At 37.2% G+C, this 11232-nt stretch overlaps 1 protein-coding gene across 2 annotated transcripts; it reads left to right on the top strand.

The window, feature by feature from the left end:
* Window positions 1-435: 435 nt before the first annotated feature.
* On the top strand, window positions 436-10420 carry LOC104606318 (cinnamoyl-CoA reductase 1-like). Of its 2 annotated transcripts, none has more exons than XM_019199259.2 (6): window positions 436-870; window positions 1902-2071; window positions 2301-2486; window positions 3970-4132; window positions 7168-7357; window positions 7658-7958. In XM_019199259.2, exons 1-6 carry the CDS (start codon window positions 756-758, stop codon window positions 7794-7796), a joined length of 963 nt encoding a protein of 320 aa, XP_019054804.1. In that variant the 5' UTR covers window positions 436-755; the 3' UTR covers window positions 7797-7958. The 2 variants fall into 2 exon arrangements, with proteins under 2 accessions (XP_019054804.1, XP_088755205.1); XM_088899079.1 differs by lacking the exon at window positions 7658-7958 and adding an exon at window positions 10232-10420 and having other exon boundaries at window positions 601-870.
* Window positions 10421-11232: the final 812 nt, after the last annotated feature.

The raw sequence follows: 11232 nt of genomic DNA, 5'->3' as shown, positions 1-11232 counted from the left end.
CCTACAATAAGATGAGCATAAAAAAGCATGCCGGACTTTATCTTATTACTGTGTATGGTGTTTTGGGTTTTACACAACCAAGTTTAAAGTTTAAACAGAGTTGAATTGCACTTTATTTTTCTCATGGTGTTTTGGGTTTTACACAACCAAGTTTAAAGTTTAAACAGAGTTGAATTGCACTTTATTTTTCTCCTACCATGATCGGACCAATGCATTAATCCGAAAATTTTCGATTTTAGTGGAGTATTTTGGCAATTTAATGCTTTCCGTCATCTGATTTAACAGCAAAGGAGTTTTTATCTAACGGTTAGTCTTTAAAATAATATATAAAATAAAGATAGAATTAATAAATTAACTAAACTATAAAGATACTATAAGAAATTTACCCTAAAATATTTTAAAAAGCTGAATGCTCTTTTCAAAGTTAATTGGTAGAACTCTAACTCAGCGGAATTTTCATCTAACCGCTAAAGTAAGAGGAGTCTTTGTCTCAGATTAAGGTAGAGGGGATGTTTTGTCATTGACCATACCCTTATTTTTATTTATTTATATTTATTTTAGCGAGTCACCGTCTCCTAGCGAAATGGGATTCAGTGAATTGAACACGTGGAATGCACGGTTATCATAAGCAGTCTAGAGCTTCCCGAATCTCAAATTTCTTCGATTTTCTGATGAAAAAGGGGTAGTGTACCGAACCGAAGCAGTTGGTTGCTGACCAGGGTGAGAAAGAGGAACTTTGATTTCCTTGAACGTTAATGGCGGAGAAGGGAAGAGTATGTGTGACAGGGGCAGGAGGGTACTTGGGTTCGTGGGTCGTGAAGCTTCTACTCTCTAGGGGCTACATAGTACATGGAACCGTTAGAGAACCAGGTCGGTTCTTCTTCTTCTTCTTCTTGTTAAACGCATTTGAGGAAATAGTTCCACTGGCTTATGCTTGGATGTGGCTTGAAATAATACTCGGAATGCTTAAATCATGCCAACGAAATTTGTTGGGTCTTTTTTGTTACTTATTCATATTTTTTAAGTCTCTTCTCCAAGTACTTTTGGTTTCCAATTCATTTAATTTCTTGGTGTGACTAGTGAAATCTATAGATTGTTTAAATGGGTTGAAGCTTCATCTAATGTTAGTTTACTAATACTCCTTTAGTCCCTTTTTTTTTTCTTTACGTTTTTTGAGCCTGATATGAATGTTATTCATTTTTGTACTACTTGTTTAGTTGTTTATTTGGGTGAGATGCTTTACGCTACTAATATGGGTATTCATTCCTTTTTTGCCTGTAGATGCATGGTTCATTTAAATTTTGCAGTAAGTTGATAAATATAAAGGATTTTTTTATAATTATTTGGTCCTACTATGCCCTTTTGAATTAGTACTTGTTTCTATGTTGTTATTCTCCTCTCTAACTCCATCTGTTTTCTCTTGGTTTTATTTTGATTATTTAGTTATTTATTTCTTTTACCTGTTGTAGTTCATTGATGAATTCCGGTTGATTCTTTTACAAGAATTTCTTCCATCGAATCCTTAATTTTATGTGTTTCTCCATGTTTTGTGGAGATATACCATTTCTTAGAGATGGAATGCCGTACACAATTCCCAAAGAAAGTGCAAAGATCAGAGCCAATTATACACCTAAACTAAAGATGCTCTTTCAATAAACAAACCGGAATCTGTATGAAGGTCTGCAGTTGAATGTCGTGTTAGACAGTAAAATTCTAAGAAAGTCAAAGAGAGAGAGAATGCTGGTAGGGGTGCTGTTGTGAAATGTAAATTTGACAACTATGTATAGCTATGAATATGAGTACATTTCCAGGCATATGTTAACCAAATTATTTTGAAAAATTGCCTCTTGTTGACATTTTCTGTAAGAAGTTTATGTTAATTTATCCAAAATCTGTTGCAGGAGATGAAAAGAATTCTCATCTGAAAAAACTGGAGCATGCTGCACAGGATTTGCACCTTTTCAAGGCAGACTTGCTGGACTACCAGTCACTTTGTGCAGCCATTGCAGGATGCAAAGGAGTATTCCATGTTGCGAGCCCAGTTCCATCAGGAACTGTACCAAATCCAGAGGCAAGATAATTTCAGTTTAATTATTTCCATGTATCCAGTATATGGATTATTCCTTATTTCTATGGATCTGGAAACTGGAATACATACACTGCTAGAACCATGAGGAAAACTTTGATAAAGGGATAAAATTGCATTTCTTGTGCTAGCATCTGCTTTTGGGTGATGCACACAATCATGTATGCAACTTAATGATCATCGCTTCTTCCATTATTAAGTAACTGTCTTGCAGGTAGAACTCATTGAGCCTGCAGTAACCGGTACACATAATGTACTCAAAGCATGTTCTGCAGAAAAGGTGCATAAAGTTATTGTTGTGTCATCTGTATCTGCTGTCTCCATGAATCCTAATTGGCCAAAGAATCAAGTTATGGACGAAATGTGCTGGTCTGATAAGGAATACTGCAGGGAAACCAAGGTAACTGACCAAAAAATATACCATCAAATAGGATTATTTTGGTTTTGATTTATTTTTCTGATGGATGGTCATTTAAAAAAAATGCATTAAATGATTGAGAATGAAATAACAGACTAGATGTATAGATGTGGAATTCTGGTAAGCTTTGATGTTTTGTTTGTCTCTTTTGCAATAGTATGAAGGATTTTTTCTACCTTTTTAGCACCTCTTAAATTAATTATTCAATTGACAGTTAGGCAGTTCCTTTATAGATAATTTCATGCTGTCAAAAATTTCTTGGGGTGCACAGGTACTTCCTAATGGCTTAATAGAGACCTGAGAACAACCTGAGGCATGTAGAAATTTTCACCATTTTGCCATGTGCTAAGCTTATTGTGATGGATAAATTGCAGACAAGCCATCTAGCAGTTTATCCCTGCACCTAAGTACTGAATAGGGGAGGCTCAAATCTGCATCTACACTCTACACCCTATGTTCATAACATGAATAAAATATACAATAATTGAATGGGAGAAAAAAATTAGTTGTCCTTTCTCTTTCGCCTAGAATGTATTACCCAGAGCATGTTCAGTGGTTTATGCTACAGCAAAAGTCAAGTATACATTTGTGATTTTTCATTTAATTATTCCATGTGTAAAACCTTAAGAGGTGACGCTAATAATGTTTTGAAATCACTTACGCATGTTGAATTAGTCCATCATTAACACATCTGAGCAAGGAATGGATGGATAAAATATGTGTGTTCTGGTGCACACTATACTTTTCCCATTTGATGCAATGGCCTGAGTTACCAACTCTCATATAGTTGTTTGTTGTTCAGATCAGAAGCCCATACTAGCATTCTCCATGCTTCGAGGCCTCCATGTGCTTGCGTGATAGCACAACAATAGCTTTGTATCATGCATGGATGTGCTAGCACACACTCTGGCTTGATAACTAGAGCTTGCTTGCAACACTCCCAACTTTCTGCATCCATTTTCTGGTCCATATTTTTCTTATAACTTAAATATTCTAATAGGGACAAGAAATGCCTTTAGATTTGGTAATGTTAACTTCAAACTTGATTGGACCTAGTTAATGCTCAATCCAACTAGATTACTTGATTAAGCCATTAAAGTGACTGAGTTTATAGAATTTGAATAGTCTTGTCTTTCTCCTAACCTTTTTATGTTCTTAGTTTTGTTGTAATTGGGCTCTCTAAGATTACCAATTTTTTGAACTTGACAAGTATGTAATATGGACAGGACCATCTTTATATATGATATCATTTGAGAACATTCTCTTGATCACGATTTTCTCTTTAACTTTACCTTTTTCTGTTTAACAGTAACACTAAAGGCCTGCTGAATATTTATTCTGTTTCATTAATACTAGAGTAGAAATGTAGAATGTATCCTTGTTATTTTGGTAATATAATTTGACTGCAGAACATTTGGAAGTTCTTTATTTAAACTAAGCTTGCATTATTTCACGTTTGTTCCAGAACTTTTACTGCCTTTCCAAAACTTTAGCAGAAAGTCAGGCTTTAGAGTATGCAAAAAACAATGGTCTCAACATTGTGACAGTTTGTCCAAGTCTTATTCTTGGACCAATATTGCAGCCAACGATGAATGCCAGCAGCTTGATTCTCATCAAGCTTTTGAAAGGTCTCTTCCTGTACTTTCACTATCTTTCCTTTCATTCACTTTATGCTTATTTCCATGTAGTTTGTCTTTGTGGAGGCATATTTTTGTCTATGACTTATAATGTTTCTTTCTAGGGATTTAAGCTTAAAAGAAATATGAGCATAAATTTTCTATTCAAGGAATTCATACACAATTTGAGAGCTGAAATGATGAATGTAATCAAAGGCCTAAATTAGGAATACATAATTGAAACTTCTGCATTGGAACTACATGATGGACCTCAGATTGGGTGTCACAATGCCTCCTACTAATAATGCTATTAATGCAAATCAACACAGATTGGGGGAGATAAGTCCAATTTCTAAAGCATTTCTCATTCCTTGCCTGCCAGATGTAATAAAGAGCTACTGCATACCAGCTGATGACCTCAAGAATCATATATTTATCAGGTAAATTCCTAATTAAAGAGAATATGCAATCCCTCCAAGAATCCATGAAAATGGAATGCAGGTTAATGTTCCAAGGGGCTTCAAATAATATGGACCTAGTAAAATCACATTCCAGAAACAGATGTTTAGCATTTTCAACCTGTTGATTGCATAGCACACAAAGCTGTTCGTGTGGCTCCAAGGGGAGCTGAAATTTGAGAGGGAGGTAATTAAAAATTAGTCTCCAGATAAACAGCTGGTATCTTGGGGGAACAGGGAGCTTCCAGATCCAATGATTTGTTGGTCAGAGATCGGGCTTAGTAAAGTTTCCTGTAACACCCTATAAGCCACTTTGGACGAAAATATTCCTGTTTTGCTTGGGGTCTAAATCCATCTCAGGGTATTTTCAACTGGGAATATTTGGACATTCTTAATTACTAAGTGCTCCTCCTCACTCACATGGTTTTGTAGGACATTTTCATCCCACGCATTAAAGGAGGTAATTTGGTTAAACTGCAAATCCTGCAAGTAGGGAGACACAGGTTGTTCCACAAATCTGAAAGAACAGTTGGACACTATCCAGGGCACTTGACTTAGAAATTCAGTGCTGTTAGAAGAAACCAGATACCCACATTCCTTACTTAATTCCCCTAGTTCCGGAGCAACAGATTTCCTTACTTAGAAATTCAGTGCTGTTAGGAAACCTTTTTGGGAGGAGAATAAGGGAATAGACTGCAGTTCCTCAGGTATTTGGATTTCCAGATTTGAGCCCAAAGTTTCTGTTGTTCATTGAGAAAACGACAGGCTAGTTTTTTTAACAACACTAAATTTACTATTTTCATATTTCTAAAGCCAAGACCCCCATTGTTCCTTGGTTGAGCCAGTTTACCCCAAGGGCACCACTTTAGGGATATTTGTTTGCCTCTGATTTGTCCCACCAGAAATTCTTAATTGTTTTTGGGGAATTTGACAAGATCCATGGAGTGAAGAGGGGTAACTTGGAGCACAGACTGAATTATAACCCGTTTCCCCACACTGCTAATAGCTGACGCTATCCATTTATTTAGTTTGGCCTTGACATTACCCAGGACATAGGACAACTTGGCATGTTTATTCCTTGACCAAAGCATAGGGAGACCTAGGTATTTGGACTTGGGATCCAAAGTTGCCGCTTGATCATCCTTTGATGTCTAGGCACGTTGCAACTGATTTAATTATTTTCACAGATGCTGGAAAATGTGCAAACCAGTTGTTCTCCTTTGGAGTTGTTTTTTGCACTAATGTCTAGGCATTTATGGAGGTAGGACAACTTCAGTGCTCGGTTGATGAAGCAGAATTATTTGCTATCTTGCAGGCCTTACAGAAAGCAACTTCTTGGAGCCTGACAAAAGTTATAGTGTGTTAAGATTCTCAGAAAGTGATCCAAGCGTTGAACCAGAAGTCTACTCTCTCTTGGACCTGCCATGGGCTTTTGTCTAAAACGAAGAGTGTCTGCCAAAGCTTTTTTTCTGTTTCTTTTTGTTTTATACAAAGAAACTTTAACTTACCAGCCCATAAGGATGCTCAGTTAGCCAAAACAAATGGGAGGATCACTTTTTTTGCCTTTCCGTTCTAGTGATATTCCTGATGTAACTAACTTTGTGGACATCTCGTTATTATATTATAGTTTGTTTATATTCCAAAAAAAAAAAAAAATCAAAGGCCTAAATTGATAGCTTAACAGAACTAGAGAAATGTGATTGTTGAAGGAGATTGTCAAGTTATTTTCTCATGGTTAAGGTCAGTTGAAGAGACTCCGTGAATGTTTTGGACTTTTGGTTTTTTTTTGTGAGAGAAGCTAAGGCCTTGAGAAGAAACCTGAACCATCCAGGTGGATTCCTAGGCTTGCAAATGTGGTGGTTGATATCTTGCAACAGCTGGGGCGATGAGGCAAGACTGATTATGGGGAATGCTGGGACCTGGGAATGAATTGTAACCTGTGTCATCATCATCCTCTTCCAAACTTGTTTTTGAAGATAAATAAAGAAAACATTTTATTACTAAAGGAGTTTACATCTCATAGGTGACAAGAGGTCACGACTCACCCCCAAGAAACAATCAGACAAAACAGAACAGACTTAAACAAAATACATCAGAAAAAAAAAATCCAGAACTAAGCATTCAAAGAGCTCCAAAAGTCTGCTCCAAAAGCTTCATTCTTTAGTCCTTGGAAATCTGGCAGGATTAAACCCAACTTATTGCTGAAGAACTGATTCAAGCCACCACCTCATCCAAGACTTGTCCCAACTATATTGTTTGAAACCTGTGTTTGTATTGTCTGTGTTGTCCATGTTTGGATGGTATGGTTTCTGAATTTCTCTTGAATTAATTAAATACATTATTGTTAGCCATCACAAAAAATGGTGATTATCTTTCAAACGCCGTGTTGTTGCATGACTTCTTTTTAAGCAGCCCCTTTTTCTTTCCAAGTGCAACTGAAACCTTGTAGTATCTTATAATGATTTGAAATAAAAAGAATGAGAAAATGAACTTACTCCATGGAATTTTTGCATTTCAGTGTTACAAACTGTTTTTTTTTTCTTTTGTTCCATCTCTAATTAAATTTTCTTCTATTGTGACCAAAACCAGAGGGATATGAATCATTGGAAAACAAAGTCCACGTAATTGTAGATGTCCGTGATGTAGCTGAAGCACTTCTACTTGCATATGAGAAGCCTGAAGCAGAAGGAAGATACATATGTGCATCACATACGATCAGAGCAAAGGACCTGATCGAGAAGTTAAGGAGCATGTATCCTAACTACAACTATCCAAAGAAGTAAGTATTTCAATATATTCAGCAGTGCTTGCCACTTCTGTTATTAGATTTTTCTTTTGTTCCACTTAAGATCTTCATGCTGTTGGTTTGAAAACTGAACTGGCATCCCTTAGCAAACATCAAACATGTATTATTTTGCTTTTTAAAATAAAAATTTCCACATCAAAATGTTTTTGTTTTGTTCATGTGGCAGTTGTTTTTGTTTTGAAAAGACAAAATCAGACATACTCACCAACACCCCATTTAGTTTGCACGGTTGGCTTCTCAAATTTCATAAACATCTTCAACTTCATTTTGCAGTTTTAAGGAGGTCATGGCAGAAGAAAACTATAGTTCTGAGAAATTACAGAAGTTGGGGTGGAAATACAGGTCATTGGAGGAGAGCCTTTCTGATTCTGTTAGAAGCTACCAAGAGGCTGGGATCCTGGATAAGAACTAAATGACTTGTTTTGTCATTTCTAGTTTTCTTTTCCTTTCTAGGAAAACAATTTTATTTGAGAAGAAAATAAATAATTGGACATGCTTTTAATTGACCTATTTTATTCACACTGAAACTGCCGATAATCGAACTTACCCATTTGCATAAGCATTTAAGAACCCTCATGAATTTTTACCACTCACTAAAAGAATTGTTTCGCTAATTTGAGAGAAATTCAGTAAACAAAACAGAGGAAGGGATCATACCTACGAGGCAACAATTACAAGCAATGTTGCATGGACACAGAGGTTATGTAAATTGTAAAATGAGGAAAAGCAGTTGTTGAACCAGGATTCTGGAAAGATTTTGGGGGAAATAAAAGGGGTTTGGGGAATTTTCCACATGGGCTAATATATCAAAAAATACTAAAATTTTTTGCTTCTTGGAGCTACACAACGGGGGTAGCCCATCCCCCTCTATTCTGACGAGTTAGTAGCCCATCCCCCCATATTCTGACGAGTTAGAAATCCTACCGAGTACTTCAATTTAGGGTTAATGACACATCCCCTTGAACTTTCAGATTCCAATCCAGTGCCCTCCCATTAGCATGCAATGAGGCAATTTTGAAGCAGTGTCAAGCTTCGCCAGTGCTCCTATTATCGCCACTTACACCGTTCTGCTCTTGTCATCAGAACTACTCCAATTAGGTAATCTGGTATCTCTTTGTAATATCTGTTCGGATTTAACAACTGCCCTGGATTCAATTCCCATTTCAGGTCTTTGTCTTGCATATTTCCAAATAAAACCTTTACATTTCAAGCAGAATTGAGAAACCTTGGTTTCTTTGATGAAGTACCTCTTGAAAGGATAGAAAATTGGTCTTCCTTTGGCCTGGTTTAAGGTCATCCACCATCGAAGGGATGACCTTTTGCAAATATTTCTTTGGTCTGGTTTAAGGCCAATTTTGAATTTCTCTCTGCAATTTCTCTGCCTCAAATTGCTGAAGCTAGTTTTTCCTAGTTTCAATTTCCTTTTACTAAATGCAATCTCAATTGCATCTCCATCCTAGTCATGTACCCACAAAATCTTTCTTGTGCTTGTGAAGATATTTGAAGTATTCTTTCTCTTCCTTTCATGTACTTGTTCCCAACCCATGTGGGCATGGCCAAACATTGATTAGCACAACCAATGATCTAGTCCATATATAGCAATATAATGTTGCTATTTGTTGAATTGTTGTTTTCTTTTTGTGGGGCTCTTTGAGTGGCAGATGAGTGGGAGAGTATATATAATGCATCCGTACATTGAATCTGGATTTGAGTCTTACTCAAACCTAGTTTTCCCAAGTTCAAGCTGAAAAAATCATCTTGATTTTGAGTCTTGAATTTTAATCTTACCATCCCGCTCACCTCGGAACCTTCCTATAATTATAAGGAGATCAGTATAGAGCTTTATTTTTATATTTTCCTATGGGTATTTCCCCTTTATTTGTCAGCTCTCACACCATTTACCCAATAAAAATATGAGTAATTTGTCTTAAAATATAAGCACTCATATGGAGAATGGATATGAGGAAACAGGGTGATGCTAAACGAGATTCTATTTCTGAGAAACAGAAATCAGATAACTGTGCCAAACACACCTAAGTGATTCTTTGGATGAAATTCTCAGAATCCATTCTTTTCTGAAAGGATTTTGAGAATGAGAATCCCAGAATTGATGCCAAACGGAGTCCTAGTGCTTCCACATCCTCGTCCTTAGAGAGAAAGGATGGAGAGACGCCTGTCATGACAGAAGACTCTTTTTTCACAGCCACCCCAAGTAGCATACTTTTTGGAATTGTGAATTTACACGAGTAGTTTGGTTTGGTTCAAATTTCAGCCTCCGACCAGATCAAATCTCTGCTACTACTGTGAAAGATTGGATCAAACAAACGGTGATGGACCTGCAATTAAATGATGATGAGGCTACACAGGATTTTGGACTAGAGGCAATTGTTTTGTGGAAAATTTGGGACGCCCATAATAAGTGCATTTTTCAAAGTATCCCTTTGTTGTCCTCTGTGGTAATCCAAGCTGCTTATCAATCCCATAAGGAGTGGTTATGTCTGAACTCTCTTGAGTTGGCAGTACATCATGAGGTTATTGGAGATGGTTTTCATCATAGTAACAGTGATTATGAAAAATGTTCAAAGTATTTGCACTGTATATATTTGTATTTGTACTATTTCCAAACTGAGCTACGTGATTATATATGACTGTCATGTGCTTGTTAAATAGTTTAAAATCTTTTTCTTATTGTGGGATCATTTTGCCCTTTCTCTTACATATATAAATCTTGCGCTTTTTCTTTCTTTGGTGTGGTGTTGCTTGATTTGGGTTTAAAATCAAAGTGAGCATTTTGTCCCTCTTAAAGGACATTTTAGTAAATTAACATCCTTCATCAATCTTATTCAGTGATGTAGGCTTATTTGGCTGGCTGGTAAGGGGCTGACGCGTGTCCAACCAGAGGGTGTTAGCTTGAGTGTACAATAAGGACACTTAGGGCTCAGGCACAGACCGGATGGATCCAACCCAAGCACGTCGCGTGGCTTTGGTAGACGATCTCGCCAGACCCTTGTATAGTTCGTATCTGAATGTAGTGCAGTACCATAATCAAGTGGCTTTGATGTATGAACGTATGAGCGTAGTGCCTATGGTATCTGAACGTATCTGAAAGTTACATCTAACCCCTAGGATTGTATCTGAACGTCGCGTGGCTTTGGGAAAGATTTGTTAAAATAAAACTAGAGCAATAACAAATCAAGGAATTAAAAGTTCTACGACAATGCAACTAAGGATTCAAAATTGCAATAAGTATGAAAATTTAAACTAACAAGAAAGAGATTCTAGCTAATGTTTTGGTGAGAAAGTAGCGACCATATGTTTTATTTGCAAGACAATGACTATGCAATTACTCTATGATGAGGCACAAATCTACTAACTCCCTCGTGTCCAATGATGTGGCTCAAACTAAGATTAGGCCTAACAATGCTGAGCTGTATTGCCGAGCTAAGAATCCGAGTTGAGGGATGCTGTAGAGGAACAAAGGTTAGAGCACCTAGGTAGATTTTACCCAGGAGGACGAATTCAGTAAGGGGATTTGATGAGGATCTTAGAGAGAGTTCAAGAGCTTCAGTGCACATACCTTTCTAGAGTGATCCCAGGGTCCTTAATAGCTATCTAGGTTCGGGTGCTGTTAGGCAACGTCTCTGAGCCTGCTACGGAAATGTTTTTGTAGTTTGGGGGTGTGTTGGGCCGTTTTGTTGCTAGATTTGCGTGGCGGTTACAAGTCATCCGTGGATTTTGTGGCGTATGGTTCGACGAGTTGTTCCTATAACCGCGGTTATGGTGTTTGTGCGGGAGCAGAATATGGAACAGTTTTGGGGTGAGCTGCAGTTACTGGTGGGCCGAGCTTG

Source organism: Nelumbo nucifera, chromosome 2, assembly GCF_055504915.1.
Source record: "Nelumbo nucifera cultivar China Antique chromosome 2, China Antique-T2T, whole genome shotgun sequence".
Lineage (NCBI taxonomy): Eukaryota > Viridiplantae > Streptophyta > Magnoliopsida > Proteales > Nelumbonaceae > Nelumbo > Nelumbo nucifera.
Note: the sequence above shows the minus strand (reverse complement) of the source record. Positions and strands in the feature narration are given on the sequence as shown.

Bases quoted from the DNA above. Each gene is read 5' to 3' on its own strand.
- LOC104606318 (XM_019199259.2), top strand. From the start codon at position 756: ATGGCGGAGAAGGGAAGAGTATGTGTGACAGGGGCAGGAGGGTACTTG. The intron at 2,072-2,300 runs GCAAGATAATTT...ACTGTCTTGCAG, and splicing joins GAACTGTACCAAATCCAGAG to GTAGAACTCATTGAGCCTGC. The intron at 4,133-7,167 runs GTCTCTTCCTGT...GACCAAAACCAG, and splicing joins TCTCATCAAGCTTTTGAAAG to AGGGATATGAATCATTGGAA.